This window comes from Leptodactylus fuscus, chromosome 4 (genome assembly GCF_031893055.1).
Source record: "Leptodactylus fuscus isolate aLepFus1 chromosome 4, aLepFus1.hap2, whole genome shotgun sequence".
NCBI lineage: Eukaryota > Metazoa > Chordata > Amphibia > Anura > Leptodactylidae > Leptodactylus > Leptodactylus fuscus.
The window spans coordinates 217,279,256-217,300,398 of NC_134268.1; the positions used below are offsets into that span (position 1 = coordinate 217,279,256).

Genomic DNA, 21,143 nt, shown 5'->3' on the forward strand with positions numbered 1-21,143 from the left:
CTCGGCATAGGAATGCATTGACTGGCGTTGATTGGCTGAATGCCATACAGAGTACTGCATTCAGCTAATCAACGCTGGTTCTGCCAGAGGAGGCGGAGTCTAAAATCGGTCCACAGCAGTCTCCATTCTGGTCCGATATTAGACTCCGCCTCCTCACAGACGAGCCTCCGGCAGAACCAGCGTTGATTGGCCAAATGCTGTACTCTGTGTGGCATTCGGCCAATCAACACTGGTCAATGCATTCCTATGGGAAAAAGTCAGCTCCCGCATATCGCAAGATGACAGGGATGCCGAAGTAATACAGTGACTTGGGCTTGTTAGATGCCCCCAGACATGCTTCCCCTGCTGTCCCAGTTGCATTTTAGAGGTGTTGGCATCATTTCCTGGGGTGTCATAGTGGACTTGGTGACTCTTCTGAGTCGAATGGTGGGATCCCCTGAAACATGCATTTATTCCCCATAGACTATAATGGGTTTCAATATTCGTTCGAATAGTCAAATATTGAGCGGCTATTCGAAATGAATATCGAATATTGAATATTTTACTGTTCGCTCATCTCTAATTATAAAGTATCTTGGGGGCCACTGAGGGGCATTATAAAGTATCTGGGGGCCACTGGGGGTATTATAAAGTGTTTGTGGGACCACTGGGGGGCATTACAGTAATGATAACTATTGGGAAGCTTTATAGTGTTTGTCGGGCCAGTATTAAACATTATAAAGGGTGTGGGGCCTCGTGGGAGCATTATACTGTGTGTGGGGGTGGAGAACTAAGGGAGCAGTATACCGTGCTGACCCACACTGAGGAGCTGTATACTGTGTATTGGGTTATTGACAAGGATTATAGTATGTAGTGATGGTAGTGATATGTGCTGGTTTAATGGGCTGTTTAGGATGGTGTATCTTTTAGGGTGCATTCACATGGTGCAGTTTTGGTGCAATAAAAAATTCAACAAAACTGCACCAGAAAAAATTGCATGTAGCTTTTTCTGAGGTTTTCTCATTTTACAAGTGAAACAAATTTATTTAACATTCTCAGCTGTACATTCAAAATCTGCACCAAAAAGACATAAACACATCGATTTTGTGGGTAAAAATAATTTTTTCAAGCAAAATATATTTTTCAAAGTCTGAGGGGTTGAGAAGCATTGCTGAGGCTGAGGAACTCACAGAGCATTGTCTAGACTGGATACAAAGTATCAGCTGAGAGCAGGACTGGCTATGTGCAGGGTCACTGACTAGGAATGGAATCCAGATTATAGAAAATGGCAAAAGGATCGAAACACAAAGTATCTAAAATTGAGTTCATACATAAAACTTTATTAAATCTATATATTTAGGCAAAAAATCAAATAAAGAAGAGAAAAAGACGGCTCTGAAGACGGCAGAAGATTATCTGAAGAAGATGAATTACGCTGCCAACACTCAGGTACAAACCTCGAAGCGGCCAGGTACATAAAGCAATCAGAATCCAAATATAGGAGCCGACCATAGAAGAACCTATAGCCCCATCACTGGCACAGGGTGCACCTCATATATAATGAGGTAAGCGTATATAGGGCCAGTGTATATAGGGCGATAATTCTCTATAGACCCCACATCGCTAGCAGTAGTAAAAAGCACCTGATAGATCGATGTCCCTTTCCTAGTGTGGATATTGTTACTGTTCTCTTTAACCCTATTATGACCTCTAAATTCTTTTCTTATAGATTGTAGTCCTGCCAGAGGGGGGCGAGACCCCAACATTCAAACAGTATTTCAATGACTGGAAGGATAAAGAGGAAAGTCAAGGTTTTGGGAAAGTGGTCACCAAAGGAAAAATAGCAAATATCAAGCAAAGTGCATTCGATGCGAAATTACTTCACGACTCTCCAAAAATGGCAGCGCAGTATAACATGATGGACGATGGATCAGGAAAAGTAGAGGTGGAGTGGAAATTCCTTTTGTTTTGTTTTTGTAAGATTATACAACAAAAATATTGCACTTTATATAAAATAACTATAATACTACTCCTATGTACAAGAATATAACTACTATACTACTACTCCTATGTACAAGAATATAACTACTATAATACTACTCCTAAGTACAAGAATATAACTACTATAATGCTGCTCCTATGTACAAGAATATAACTACTATAATACTACTCCTATGTACAAGAATACAACTACTATAATACTACCTCCTATGTACAAGAATATAACTACTATAATACTGCTCCTATGTACAAGAATATAACTACTATAATACTACCTCCTATGCACAAGAATATAACTACTATAATACTACTCCTATGTACAAGAATATAACTACTATAATACTACCTCCTATGTACAAGAATATAACTACTATAATACTACTCCTATGTACAAGAATATAACTACTATAATACTACCTCCTATGTACAAGAATATAACTACTATAATACTACTCCTATGTACAAGAATATAACTACTATAATACTGCTCCTACGTACAAGAATATAACTACTATAATACTGCTCCTATGTACAAGAATATAACTACTATAATACTGCTCCTATGTACAAGAATATAACTACTATAATACTGCTCCTATGTACAAGAATATAACTACTATAATACTGCTCCTATGTACAAGAATATAACTACTATAATACTACCTCCTATGCACAAGAATATAACTACTATAATACTACTCCTATGTACAAGAATATAACTACTATAATACTATTCCTATGTACAAGAATATAACTACTATAATACTACCTCCTATGTACAAGAATATAACTACTATAATACTACCTCCTATGTACAAGAATATAACTACTATAATACTACTCCTATGTACAAGAATATAACTACTATAATACTACCTCCTATGTACAAGAATATAACTACTATAATACTACTCCTATGTACAAGAATATAACTACTATAATACTACCTCCTATGTACAAGAATATAACTACTATAATACTACTCCTATGTACAAGAATATAACTACTATAATCAGTGGCGTAACTAGGAATGGCGGGGCCCCGTGGCGAACTTTTGACATGGGGGCCCCCCCCGACACCGAAGATCTCGAACGAGTCCCTCCTATGCATTCCTGCGCGCTCTATTATGTTCCATAGTGGCCCCTGCACACAGTATTATACCCAATAGTGGCCCCTACAGGACTAAATACTGTCACGTCACCCGCTGACCGCTATACCAGGACAAATTGTGGATAAAAAATCTGGCCCTGTGCATTACAATTTAGTAACTCCATGTGCCTCATATTAATAGCAGTTAACCCCATCATCTCCCTCACATTAACCCTGTGTGCCTCACCATAAGAGTTACTGATATGTGAGAGACATGGAGGTAATAATAAAGTATCTTCATTATTATTACCCCCATATGTCTCACATATCAGTAACTCTTATGGTGAGGCACGCAGGGGTAATGTGAGGGAGATGATGGGGTTAACTGCTATTAATATGAGGCACATGGAGTTACTAAAACACAAGTAATCCCCCCATATGCCTGATATTAATAAGTAACCCCAGTACGTACCTGTGTAGCTTTAGTTTCACTTTCCTTCTTCCTTTCTTCCTCTTCAGTGCAGGACGGACGGCAGGAGCTCGGCAGGGATAAGCCCCGCCTCCTCCTCTCATTGGTGGGCAGAGGACAGCAGAGAAAGGGAGGGGGGAGAGAGGGGGAGCGTCCTGAAGCGCTGAGAGGAGCCAGACCTGCAGCTCCTGTGTCTCAGCCGTTGCTGCAGCTTCGGGGCCCCCTGTTGGTGGAAAGTATTCCACCAACAGGGGGCCCCGATCATTATACTCGGGGGTCCGAAAAGACCTCCGAGAATAATGATAGCAGCGGTAGCAGCTGTCACCGGGCACCTGATGTCCCGGGCCCTGTGGCAGCTGCTACCGCTGCTATGGTGGTAGTTACGCCACTGACTATAATACTACCTCCTATGTACAAGAATATAACTAACTACTATAATACTACTCCTATGTACAAGAATATAACTACTATAATACTGCCTCCCTATGTACAAGAATATAACTACTATAATACTACTCCTATGTACAAGAATATAACTACTATAATACTGCTCCTATGTACAAGAATATAACTACTATAATACTGCCTCCTATGTACAAGAATATAACTACTATAATACCACTCCTATGTACAAGAATATAACTACTATAATACTACTACTATGTACAAGAATATAACTACTATAATACTACTACTATGTACAAGAATATAACTACTATAATACTGCTCCTATGTACAAGAATATAACTACTATAATACTACTCCTATGTACAAGAATATAACTACTATAATACTGCTCCTATGTACAAGAATATAACTACTATAATACTGCTCCTATGTACAAGAATATAACTACTATACTACTACTCCTATGTACAAGAATATAACTACTATAATACTACTCCTATGTACAAGAATATAACTACTATAATGCTACTCCTATGTACAAGAATATAACTACTATAATACTACCTCCTATGTACAAGAATATAACTACTATAATACTACTCCTATGTACAAGAATATAACTACTATAATACTACCTCCTATGTACAAGAATATAACTACTATAATACTACTCCTATGTACAAGAATATAACTACTATAATACTACTCCTATGTACAAGAATATAACTACTATAATACTACTCCTATGTACAAGAATATAACTACTATAATACTACTCCTATATACAAGAATATAACTACTATAATACTGCTCCTATGTACAAGAATATAACTACTATAGTACTACTCCTATGTACAAGAATATAACTACTATAATACTACTCCTATGTACAAGAATATAACTACTATAATGCTACTCCTATGTACAAGAATATAACTACTATAATACTACCCCCTATGTACAAGAATATAACTACTATAATACTACCTCCTATGTACAAGAATATAACTACTATAATACTGCTCCTATGTACAAGAATATAACTACTATAATACCACTCCTATGTACAAGAATATAACTACTATAATACTACCTCTTATGTACAAGAATAAAACTACTATAATACTGCTCCTATGTACAAGAATATAACTACTATAATATTACCTCCTATGTACAAGAATATAACTACTATAATACTACTCCTATGTACAAGAATATAACTACTATAATACTGCTCCTATGTACAAGAATATAACTACTATAATACTACTCCTATGTACAGGAATATAACTACTATAATACTGCTCCTATGTACAAGAATATAACTACTATAATACTACTCCTATATACAAGAATATAACTACTATAATACTACCTCCTATGTACAAGAATATAACTACTATAATACTGCTCCTATGTACAAGAATATAACTACTATAATACTGCTCCTATGTACAAGAATATAACTACTATAATACTACCTCCTATGTACAAGAATATAACTACTATAATACTACCTCCTATGTACAAGAATATAACTACTATAATACTGCTCCTATGTACAAGAATATAACTACTATAATACTGCTCCTATGTACAGGAATATAACTACTATATTACTACTCCCATGTACAAGAATATAACTACTATAATACTGCTCCTATGTACAAGAATATAACTACTATAATACTACTCCTATGTACAGGAATATAACTACTATAATACTGCTCCTATGTACAAGAATATAACTACTATAATACTACTCCTATGTACAAGAATATAACTACTATAATACTGCTCCTATGTACAAGAATATAACTACTATAATACTGCTCCTATGTACAAGAATATAACTACTATAATACTACTCCTATGTACAAGAATATAACTACTATAATACTGCTCCTATGTACAAGAATATAACTACTATAATACTGCTCCTATGTACAAGAATATAACTACTATACTACTACTCCTATGTACAAGAATATAACTGCTATAATACTACTCCTATGTACAAGAATATAACTACTATAATGCTACTCCTATGTACAAGAATATAACTACTATAATACTACCTCCTATGTACAAGAATATAACTACTATAATACTACTCCTATGTACAAGAATATAACTACTATAATACTACTCCTATGTACAAGAATATAACTACTATAATACTACTCCTATGTACAAGAATATAACTACTATAATACTACTCCTATGTACAAGAATATAACTACTATAATACTACTCCTATATACAAGAATATAACTACTATAATACTGCTCCTATGTACAAGAATATAACTACTATAGTACTACTCCTATGTACAAGAATATAACTACTATAATACTACTCCTATGTACAAGAATATAACTACTATAATGCTACTCCTATGTACAAGAATATAACTACTATAATACTACCCCCTATGTACAAGAATATAACTACTATAATACTACCTCCTATGTACAAGAATATAACTACTATAATACTGCTCCTATGTACAAGAATATAACTACTATAATACCACTCCTATGTACAAGAATATAACTACTATAATACTACCTCTTATGTACAAGAATAAAACTACTATAATACTGCTCCTATGTACAAGAATATAACTACTATAATATTACCTCCTATGTACAAGAATATAACTACTATAGTACTACTCCTATGTACAAGAATATAACTACTATAATACTGCTCCTATGTACAAGAATATAACTACTATAATACTACTCCTATATACAAGAATATAACTACTATAATACTACCTCCTATGTACAAGAATATAACTACTATAATACTGCTCCTATGTACAAGAATATAACTACTATAATACTGCTCCTATGTACAAGAATATAACTACTATAATACTACCTCCTATGTACAAGAATATAACTACTATAATACTACCTCCTATGTACAATAATATAACTACTATAATACTACCTCCTATGTACAAGAATATAACTACTATAATACTGCTCCTATGTACAAGAATATAACTACTATAATACTACCTCCTATGTACAAGAATATAACTACTATAATACTACCTCCTATGTACAAGAATATAACTACTATAATACTGCTCCTATGTACAAGAATATAACTACTATAATACTACCTCCTATGTACAAGAATATAACTACTATAATACTGCTCCTATGTACAAGAATATAACTACTATAATACTGCTCCTATGTACAAGAATATAACTACTATAATACTGCTCCTATGTACAAGAATATAACTACTATAATACTACCTCCTATGTACAAGAATATAACTACTATAATACTACCTCCTATGTACAATAATATAACTACTATATTACTACCTCCTATGTACAAGAATATAACTACTATAATACTGCTCCTATGTACAAGAATATAACTACTATAATACTGCTCCTATGTACAAGAATATAACTACTATAATGCTACTCCTATGTACAAGAATATAACTACTATAATACTACTCCTATGTACAAGAATATAACTACTATAATACTACCTCCTATGTACAAGAATATAACTACTATAATACTGCTCCTATGTACAAGAATATAACTACTATAATACTACCTCCTATGTACAAGAATATAACTACTATAATACTACTCCTATGTACAAGAATATAACTACTATAATACTACCTCCTATGTACAAGAATATAACTACTATAATACTGCTCCTATGTACAAGAATATAACTACTATAATACTGCTCCTATGTACAGGAATATAACTACTATATTACTACTCCCATGTACAAGAATATAACTACTATAATACTGCTCCTATGTACAAGAATATAACTACTATAATACTACTCCTATGTACAGGAATATAACTACTATAATACTGCTCCTATGTACAAGAATATAACTACTATAATACTACTCCTATATACAAGAATATAACTACTATAATACTGCTCCTATGTACAAGAATATAACTACTATAATACTGCTCCTATGTACAAGAATATAACTACTATAATACTGCTCCTATGTACAAGAATATAACTACTATAATACTACCTCCTATGTACAAAAATATAACTACTATAATACTACCTCCTATGTACAATAATATAACTACTATAATACTACCTCCTATGTACAAGAATATGACTACTATAATACTGCTCCTATGTACAAGAATATAACTACTATAATACTACTCCTATGTACAAGAATATAACTACTATAGTACTACTCCTATGTACAAGAATATAACTACTATAATACTACTCCTATGTACAAGAATATAACTACTATAATGCTACTCCTATGTACAAGAATATAACTACTATAATACTACCCCCTATGTACAAGAATATAACTACTATAATACTACCTCCTATGTACAAGAATATAACTACTATAATACTACTCCTATGTACAAGAATATAACTACTATACTACTACTCCTATGTACAAGAATATAACTACTATAATACTACTCCTATGTACAAGAATATAACTACTATAATGCTACTCCTATGTACAAGAATATAACTACTATAATACTACCCCCTATGTACAAGAATATAACTACTATAATACTACCTCCTATGTACAAGAATATAACTACTATAATACTGCTCCTATGTACAAGAATATAACTACTATAATACTACTCCTATGTACAGGAATATAACTACTATAATACTACCTCCTATGTACAAGAATATAACTACTATAATACTACTCCCATGTACAAGAATATAACTACTATAATACTGCTCCTATGTACAAGAATATAACTACTATAATACTGCTCCTATGTACAAGAATATAACTACTATAATACCACTCCTATGTACAAGAATATAACTACTATAATACTACCTCTTATGTACAAGAATAAAACTACTATAATACTGCTCCTATGTACAAGAATAAAACTACTATAATATTACCTCCTATGTACAAGAATATAACTACTATAATACTACTCCTATGTACAAGAATATAACTACTATAATACTGCTCCTATGTACAAGAATATAACTACTATAATACTACTCCTATGTACAGGAATATAACTACTATAATACTGCTCCTATGTACAAGAATATAACTACTATAATACTACTCCTATATACAAGAATATAACTACTATAATACTACCTCCTATGTACAAGAATATAACTACTATAATACTGCTCCTATGTACAAGAATATAACTACTATAATACTGCTCCTATGTACAAGAATATAACTACTATAATACTACCTCCTATGTACAAGAATATAACTACTATAATACTACCTCCTATGTACAATAATATAACTACTATAATACTACCTCCTATGTACAAGAATATAACTACTATAATACTGCTCCTATGTACAAGAATATAACTACTATAATACTACCTCCTATGTACAAGAATATAACTACTATAATACTACCTCCTATGTACAATAATATAACTACTATAATACTACCTCCTATGTACAAGAATATAACTACTATAATACTGCTCCTATGTACAAGAATATAACTACTATAATACTGCTCCTATGTACAAGAATATAACTACTATAATACTGCTCCTATGTACAAGAATATAACTACTATAATACTACCTCCTATGTACAAGAATATAACTACTATAATACTACCTCCTATGTACAATAATATAACTACTATAATACTACCTCCTATGTACAAGAATATAACTACTATAATACTGCTCCTATGTACAAGAATATAACTACTATAATACTGCTCCTATGTACAAGAATATAACTACTATAATGCTACTCCTATGTACAAGAATATAACTACTATAATACTACTCCTATGTACAAGAATATAACTACTATAATACTACCTCCTATGTACAAGAATATAACTACTATAATACTGCTCCTATGTACAAGAATATAACTACTATAATACTACCTCCTATGTACAAGAATATAACTACTATAATACTACTCCTATGTACAAGAATATAACTACTATAATACTACCTCCTATGTACAAGAATATAACTACTATAATACTGCTCCTATGTACAAGAATATAACTACTATAATACTGCTCCTATGTACAGGAATATAACTACTATATTACTACTCCCATGTACAAGAATATAACTACTATAATACTGCTCCTATGTACAAGAATATAACTACTATAATACTACTCCTATGTACAGGAATATAACTACTATAATACTGCTCCTATGTACAAAAATATAACTACTATAATACTACTCCTATATACAAGAATATAACTACTATAATACTGCTCCTATGTACAAGAATATAACTACTATAATACTGCTCCTATGTACAAGAATATAACTACTATAATACTGCTCCTATGTACAAGAATATAACTACTATAATACTACCTCCTATGTACAAGAATATAACTACTATAATACTACCTCCTATGTACAATAATATAACTACTATAATACTACCTCCTATGTACAAGAATATAACTACTATAATACTGCTCCTATGTACAAGAATATAACTACTATAATACTACTCCTATGTACAAGAATATAACTACTATAGTACTACTCCTATGTACAAGAATATAACTACTATAATACTACTCCTATGTACAAGAATATAACTACTATAATGCTACTCCTATGTACAAGAATATAACTACTATAATACTACCCCCTATGTACAAGAATATAACTACTATAATACTACCTCCTATGTACAAGAATATAACTACTATAATACTACTCCTATGTACAAGAATATAACTACTATACTACTACTCCTATGTACAAGAATATAACTACTATAATACTACTCCTATGTACAAGAATATAACTACTATAATGCTACTCCTATGTACAAGAATATAACTACTATAATACTACCCCCTATGTACAAGAATATAACTACTATAATACTACCTCCTATGTACAAGAATATAACTACTATAATACTGCTCCTATGTACAAGAATATAACTACTATAATACTACCCCTATGTACAGGAATATAACTACTATAATACTACCTCCTATGTACAAGAATATAACTACTATAATACTACTCCCATGTACAAGAATATAACTACTATAATACTGCTCCTATGTACAAGAATATAACTACTATAATACTGCTCCTATGTACAAGAATATAACTACTATAATACCACTCCTATGTACAAGAATATAACTACTATAATACTACCTCTTATGTACAAGAATATAACTACTATAATACTGCTCCTATGTACAAGAATATAACTACTATAATATTACCTCCTATGTACAAGAATATAACTACTATAATACTACTCCTATGTACAAGAATATAACTACTATAATACTGCTCCTATGTACAAGAATATAACTACTATAATACTACTCCTACGTACAGGAATATAACTACTATAATACTGCTCCTATGTAAAAGAATATAACTACTATAATACTACTCCTATATACAAGAATATAACTACTATAATACTACCTCCTATGTACAAGAATATAACTACTATAATACTGCTCCTATGTACAAGAATATAACTACTATAATGCTACTCCTATGTACAAGAATATAACTACTATAATACTACTCCTATGTACAAGAATATAACTACTATAATACTACCTCCTATGTACAAGAATATAACTACTATAATACTGCTCCTATGTACAAGAATATAACTACTATAATACTACCTCCTATGTACAAGAATATAACTACTATAATACTACTCCTATGTACAAGAATATAACTACTATAATACTACCTCCTATGTACAAGAATATAACTACTATAATACTGCTCCTATGTACAAGAATATAACTACTATAATACTGCTCCTATGTACAGGAATATAACTACTATAATACTACTCCCATGTACAAGAATATAACTACTATAATACTGCTCCTATGTACAAGAATATAACTACTATAATACTACTCCTATGTACAGGAATATAACTACTATAATACTGCTCCTATGTACAAGAATATAACTACTATAATACTACTCCTATATACAAGAATATAACTACTATAATACTGCTCCTATGTACAAGAATATAACTACTATAATACTGCTCCTATGTACAAGAATATAACTACTATAATACTACCTCCTATGTACAATAATATAACTACTATAATACTACCTCCTATGTACAAGAATATAACTACTATAATACTGCTCCTATGTACAAGAATATAACTACTATAATACTACCTCCTATGTACAAGAATATAACTACTATAATACTGCTCCTATGTACAAGAATATAACTACTATAATACTGCTCCTATGTACAAGAATATAACTACTATAATACTACTCCTATGTACAAGAATATAACTACTATAATACTACTCCTATGTACAAGAATATAACTACTATAATACTACCTCCTATGTATAAGAATATAACTACTATAATACTGCTCCTATGTACAAGAATATAACTACTATAATACTACCTCCTATGTACAAGAATATAACTACTATAATACTACTCCTATGTACAAGAATATAACTACTATAATACTGCTCCTATGTACAAGAATATAACTACTATAATACTACTCCCATGTACAAGAAAATAACTACTATAATACTGCTCCTATGTACAAGAATATAACTACTATAATACTACCTCCTATGTACAAGAATATAACTACTATAATACTACTCCTATGTACAATAATATAACTACTATAATACTACTCCTATGTACAAGAATATAACTACTATAATACTACCTCCTATGTACAAGACTATAACTACTATAATACTGCTCCTATGTATAAGAATATAACTACTATAATACTACCTCCTATGTACAAGAATATAACTACTATAATACTACCTCCTATGTACAAGAATATAACTACTATAATACTACCTCATATGTACAAGACTATAACTACTATAATACTGCTCCTATGTATAAGAATATAACTACTATAATACTACCTCCTATGTACAAGAATATAACTACTATAATACTACTCCTATGTACAGGAATATAACTACTATAATACTACCTCCTATGTACAAGAATATAACTACTATAATACTACTCCTATGTACAGGAATATAACTACTATAATACTACTCCTATGTACAAGAATATAACTACTATAATACTACCTCCTATGTACAAGAATATAACTACTATAATACTGCTCCTATGTACAAGAATATAACTACTATAATACTGCTCCTATGTACAAGAATATAACTACTATAATACTGCTCCTATGTACAAGAATATAACTACTATAATACTACCTCCTATGTACAAGAATATAACTACTATAATACTACCTCCTATGTACAATAATATAACTACTATAATACTACCTCCTATGTACAAGAATATAACTACTATAATACTGCTCCTATGTACAAGAATATAACTACTATAATACTACCTCCTATGTACAAGAATATAACTACTATAATACTACCTCCTATGTACAATAATATAACTACTATAATACTACCTCCTATGTACAAGAATATAACTACTATAATACTGCTCCTATGTACAAGAATATAACTACTATAATACTACTCCTATATACAAGAATATAACTACTATAATACTACCTCCTATGTACAAGAATATAACTACTATAATACTGCTCCTATGTACAAGAATATAACTACTATAATACTGCTCCTATGTACAAGAATATAACTACTATAATACTACCTCCTATGTACAAGAATATAACTACTATAATACTACCTCCTATGTACAATAATATAACTACTATAATACTACCTCCTATGTACAAGAATATAACTACTATAATACTGCTCCTATGTACAAGAATATAACTACTATAATACTACCTCCTATGTACAAGAATATAACTACTATAATACTACCTCCTATGTACAATAATATAACTACTATAATACTACCTCCTATGTACAAGAATATAACTACTATAATGCTACTCCTATGTACAAGAATATAACTACTATAATACTACTCCTATGTACAAGAATATAACTACTATAATACTACCTCCTATGTACAAGAATATAACTACTATAATACTAGCTCCTATGTACAAGAATATAACTACTATAATACTACCTCCTATGTACAAGAATATAACTACTATAATACTACTCCTATGTACAAGAATATAACTACTATAATACTACCTCCTATGTACAAGAATATAACTACTATAATACTGCTCCTATGTACAAGAATATAACTACTATAATACTGCTCCTATGTACAGGAATATAACTACTATATTACTACTCCCATGTACAAGAATATAACTACTATAATACTGCTCCTATGTACAAGAATATAACTACTATAATACTACTCCTATGTACAGGAATATAACTACTATAATACTGCTCCTATGTACAAAAATATAACTACTATAATACTACTCCTATATACAAGAATATAACTACTATAATACTGCTCCTATGTACAAGAATATAACTACTATAATACTGCTCCTATGTACAAGAATATAACTACTATAATACTGCTCCTATGTACAAGAATATAACTACTATAATACTACCTCCTATGTACAAGAATATAACTACTATAATACTACCTCCTATGTACAATAATATAACTACTATAATACTACCTCCTATGTACAAGAATATAACTACTATAATACTGCTCCTATGTACAAGAATATAACTACTATAATACTACTCCTATGTACAAGAATATAACTACTATAGTACTACTCCTATGTACAAGAATATAACTACTATAATACTACTCCTATGTACAAGAATATAACTACTATAATGCTACCTCCTATGTACAAGAATATAACTACTATAATACTACCCCCTATGTACAAGAATATAACTACTATAATACTACCTCCTATGTACAAGAATATAACTACTATAATACTACTCCTATGTACAAGAATATAACTACTATACTACTACTCCTATGTACAAGAATATAACTACTATAATACTACTCCTATGTACAAGAATATAACTACTATAATGCTACTCCTATGTACAAGAATATAACTACTATAATACTACCCCTATGTACAAGAATATAACTACTATAATACTACCTCCTATGTACAAGAATATAACTACTATAATACTGCTCCTATGTACAAGAATATAACTACTATAATACTACCCCTATGTACAGGAATATAACTACTATAATACTACCTCCTATGTACAAGAATATAACTACTATAATACTACTCCCATGTACAAGAATATAACTACTATAATACTGCTCCTATGTACAAGAATATAACTACTATAATACTGCTCCTATGTACAAGAATATAACTACTATAATACCACTCCTATGTACAAGAATATAACTACTATAATACTACCTCTTATGTACAAGAATATAACTACTATAATACTGCTCCTATGTACAAGAATATAACTACTATAATATTACCTCCTATGTACAAGAATATAACTACTATAATACTACTCCTATGTACAAGAATATAACTACTATAATACTGCTCCTATGTACAAGAATATAACTACTATAATACTACTCCTACGTACAGGAATATAACTACTATAATACTGCTCCTATGTAAAAGAATATAACTACTATAATACTACTCCTATATACAAGAATATAACTACTATAATACTACTCCTCCTATGTACAAGAATATAACTACTATAATACTGCTCCTATGTACAAGAATATAACTACTATAATGCTACTCCTATGTACAAGAATATAACTACTATAATACTACTCCTATGTACAAGAATATAACTACTATAATACTACCTCCTATGTACAAGAATATAACTACTATAATACTGCTCCTATGTACAAGAATATAACTACTATAATACTACCTCCTATGTACAAGAATATAACTACTATAATACTACTCCTATGTACAAGAATATAACTACTATAATACTACCTCCTATGTACAAGAATATAACTACTATAATACTGCTCCTATGTACAAGAATATAACTACTATAATACTGCTCCTATGTACAGGAATATAACTACTATAATACTACTCCCATGTACAAGAATATAACTACTATAATACTGCTCCTATGTACAAGAATATAACTACTATAATACTACTCCTATGTACAGGAATATAACTACTATAATACTGCTCCTATGTACAAGAATATAACTACTATAATACTACTCCTATATACAAGAATATAACTACTATAATACTGCTCCTATGTACAAGAATATAACTACTATAATACTGCTCCTATGTACAAGAATATAACTACTATAATACTACCTCCTATGTACAATAATATAACTACTATAATACTACCTCCTATGTACAAGAATATAACTACTATAATACTGCTCCTATGTACAAGAATATAACTACTATAATACTACCTCCTATGTACAAGAATATAACTACTATAATACTGCTCCTATGTACAAGAATATAACTACTATAATACTGCTCCTATGTACAAGAATATAACTACTATAATACTACTCCTATGTACAAGAATATAACTACTATAATACTACTCCTATGTACAAGAATATAACTACTATAATACTACCTCCTATGTATAAGAATATAACTACTATAATACTGCTCCTATGTACAAGAATATAACTACTATAATACTACCTCCTATGTACAAGAATATAACTACTATAATACTACTCCTATGTACAAGAATATAACTACTATAATACTACCTCCTATGTACAAGAATATAACTACTATAATACTGCTCCTATGTACAAGAATATAACTACTATAATACTGCTCCTATGTACAGGAATATAACTACTATAATACTACTCCCATGTACAAGAAAATAACTACTATAATACTGCTCCTATGTACAAGAATATAACTACTATAATACTACCTCCTATGTACAAGAATATAACTACTATAATACTACTCCTATGTACAATAATATAACTACTATAATACTACTCCTATGTACAAGAATATAACTACTATAATACTACCTCCTATGTACAAGACTATAACTACTATAATACTGCTCCTATGTATAAGAATATAACTACTATAATACTACCTCCTATGTACAAGAATATAACTACTATAATACTACCTCCTATGTACAAGAATATAACTACTATAATACTACCTCATATGTACAAGACTATAACTACTATAATACTGCTCCTATGTATAAGAATATAACTACTATAATACTACCTCCTATGTACAAGAATATAACTACTATAATACTACTCCTATGTACAGGAATATAACTACTATAATACTACCTCCTATGTACAAGAATATAACTACTATAATACTACTCCTATGTACAGGAATATAACTACTATAATACTACTCCTATGTACAAGAATATAACTACTATAATACTACCTCCTATGTACAAGAATATAACTACTATAATACTGCTCCTATGTACAAGAATATAACTACTATAATACTGCTCCTATGTACAAGAATATAACTACTATAATACTGCTCCTATGTACAAGAATATAACTACTATAATACTACCTCCTATGTACAAGAATATAACTACTATAATACTACCTCCTATGTACAATAATATAACTACTATAATACTACCTCCTATGTACAAGAATATAACTACTATAATACTGCTCCTATGTACAAGAATATAACTACTATAATACTGCTCCTATGTACAAGAATATAACTACTATAATGCTACTCCTATGTACAAGAATATAACTACTATAATACTACTCCTATGTACAAGAATATAACTACTATAATACTACCTCCTATGTACAAGAATATAACTACTATAATACTGCTCCTATGTACAAGAATATAACTACTATAATACTACCTCCTATGTACAAGAATATAACTACTATAATACTACTCCTATGTACAAGAATATAACTACTATAATACTACCTCCTATGTACAAGAATATAACTACTATAATACTGCTCCTATGTACAAGAATATAACTACTATAATACTGCTCCTATGTACAGGAATATAACTACTATAATACTACTCCCATGTACAAGAATATAACTACTATAATACTGCTCCTATGTACAAGAATATAACTACTATAATACTACTCCTATGTACAGGAATATAACTACTATAATACTGCTCCTATGTACAAGAATATAACTACTATAATACTACTCCTATATACAAGAATATAACTACTATAATACTGCTCCTATGTACAAGAATATAACTACTATAATACTGCTCCTATGTACAAGAATATAACTACTATAATACTACCTCCTATGTACAATAATATAACTACTATAATACTACCTCCTATGTACAAGAATATAACTACTATAATACTGCTCCTATGTACAAGAATATAACTACTATAATACTACCTCCTATGTACAAGAATATAACTACTATAATACTGCTCCTATGTACAAGAATATAACTACTATAATACTGCTCCTATGTACAAGAATATAACTACTATAATACTACTCCTATGTACAAGAATATAACTACTATAATACTACTCCTATGTACAAGAATATAACTACTATAATACTACCTCCTATGTACAAGAATATAACTACTATAATACTGCTCCTATGTACAAGAATATAACTACTATAATACTACCTCCTATGTACAAGAATATAACTACTATAATACTACTCCTATGTACAAGAATATAACTACTATAATACTACCTCCTATGTACAAGAATATAACTACTATAATACTGCTCCTATGTACAAGAATATAACTACTATAATACTGCTCCTATGTACAGGAATATAACTACTATAATACTACTCCCATGTACAAGAAAATAACTACTATAATACTGCTCCTATGTACAAGAATATAACTACTATAATACTACCTCCTATGTACAAGAATATAACTACTATAATACTACTCCTATGTACAATAATATAACTACTATAATACTACTCCTATGTACAAGAATATAACTACTATAATACTACCTCCTATGTACAAGACTATAACTACTATAATACTGCTCCTATGTATAAGAATATAACTACTATAATACTACCTCCTATGTACAAGAATATAACTACTATAATACTACTCCTATGTACAGGAATATAACTACTATAATACTACCTCCTATGTACAAGAATATAACTACTATAATACTACTCCTATGTACAGGAATATAACTACTATAATACTACTCCTATGTACAAGAATATAACTACTATAATACTACCTCCTATGTACAGGAATATAACTACTATAATACTACCTCCTATGTACAAGAATATAACTACTATAATACTACTCCTATATACAGGAATATAACTACTACAATACTACCTCCTATGTACAAGACTATAACTACTATAATACTACCTCTTATATACAAGAATACATTAGCAGCCTAGTATATTGTTGTTTCTTTCTCTTCTATAAGATTTGGCGGGTTGAATCCACGGGTCGTGTTCCTGTAGATCCGGAGACTTATGGTCAGTTCTATGGAGGGGATTCTTACATTATTTTATATTCTTCAGCTAAAGGCACTGTGATCTATAACTGGTGAGTAGTGGCGGTGTTATTTCTATCCGCCCTCCTTTTATATTGTAAGGTTCTTGCTGTTTCTTCTCATTTGCAGCTTTGGTCTTAGTCTATAATCTGTATTCTGACATGTTACCAGTAGAGGTCACTGTATACTCGGGCTGTGCCGCTGCTTGGCCAGGGCTATGGATATTATTAGTTACATAACTGGAGATGATTTTGTTGCGAAATCAATTTTTTTTTTTTTTAATTCTATTGATTTGTAAAACAAATTATAAACCCATATTGCACAAACATCTCTGTCTGTCAGCCAGTAGGGGACACCAATATTCCGGCTTACTTTGGAGCACACATTGTACCACATTCATTATTTGTGTTAGACTCTTCCTCTGCCTTTCTGCTAAGGGGTGTGGTTTAGCAGTAAGTGGGCGTGGTATGGCAGGTTTGGCGCACTCCATGCTTGAATAGCGCCAGTCACTGCACCACCAGAAATAACCAGCCAGACTGCCCCCTAAGAAGATGAGCTGTCCGATCGGATCAGTGAGGAGTGACATCACGCACTCCTATATTAATCCACTGTTTTCAGTAGTCATACACAGAGAATGGAGCCGGAAGCAGACAGCGCTGTTCTTTGCGTAGTGGCCACCAGGTAATGCAGATGAGCTCCCATTCACTTTAATAGGACCTGCAGCAATTGAGTTCAGCCACTACATAGAGACCGGCGCTGACTGCTTCCAGCTCCATTGTCCGTGTCTCATCGGCTCGGTGTCAGGACCCCAAACATCTGATGGACTAGAATTCTCAGATTACATTATATAATGTAATGTTATTCTTCCTGTCAGGCAGGGAAATCATTCTACCAAAGATGAGATTACCATGTCCGCCTTCCTCACAGTGCAGCTGGACCGTTCCATCAAGGCTGGGGCCACTCACGTGAGTATAATACTATATAATACTACTAGCCTCTGCCCGCGACTTTATCTGCGTGTTGTTGGCGTCGATGTTCCACCAATATTCAGCAAATTACTGCCATTGATGGTTTGCCTGCTCCGGCGTTTCTGCAGCTCTCAAGCTGTCCTGCTGCTGAACTTGTTCCTCACACCGTGCCTGTGATTGTTCCGGTATCTCAGCAACTCGCTGGTCCACCATATAATGAGCATGTTGTTGGCGCCGAAGATCCCCTTCAGCTCTGCTTGAGGAGAACTCTGTGACTTCTGGCTCCTTCATAGCTCTCGTTGTTTTAGAATTTTGCAACAAATTAGATTTTCTTTTTCCCTGGTTTGTTTAAAAGTAGCAAACTGCCAATATGGATTAAATGTGTTTTCCTATCCAGTGTGTCAGCACTGCCTGGAGCAGATCAGATAATATGCAAATGCATGTACACAATGGACTCAGTGTTATCTGTGTGTTTACATAGAGAGATAACAGACCTGGGACCTGAGATAAGCTGCTGCAGGAGCAGTGTAATATAGTATGTGACCATAAATTCATAACAGTCGTGAAGTCGTGTCATTTACCGGGATAAAAAGTAGCCGATGTGTTACTCCAGGTTACAATCTATCTATGTGCCAAAATTTCATTCAAACCCGTTCTGCTGTTTTTATGTGATTGAGAAAAATTCTTCAAATATAGTTTTAATATAAAAATTGGGTTTAGAAAGTAG

At 31.3% G+C, this 21,143-nt stretch overlaps 1 protein-coding gene across 2 annotated transcripts in view; it reads left to right on the plus strand.

The window, feature by feature from the left end:
* LOC142199959 (scinderin-like) overlaps positions 1–21,143 on the plus strand; it is a 42,732-nt gene that overhangs the window by 14,747 nt on the left and 6,842 nt on the right. For both annotated transcript variants that reach the window (XM_075269897.1, XM_075269896.1), the window contains exons 7-10: positions 1,340–1,428; positions 1,709–1,924; positions 19,380–19,501; positions 20,323–20,413. In XM_075269897.1, the coding sequence (XP_075125998.1) occupies positions 1,340–1,428; positions 1,709–1,924; positions 19,380–19,501; positions 20,323–20,413 (518 nt within the window). The remainder of the gene's footprint in view (positions 1–1,339; positions 1,429–1,708; positions 1,925–19,379; positions 19,502–20,322; positions 20,414–21,143) is intronic.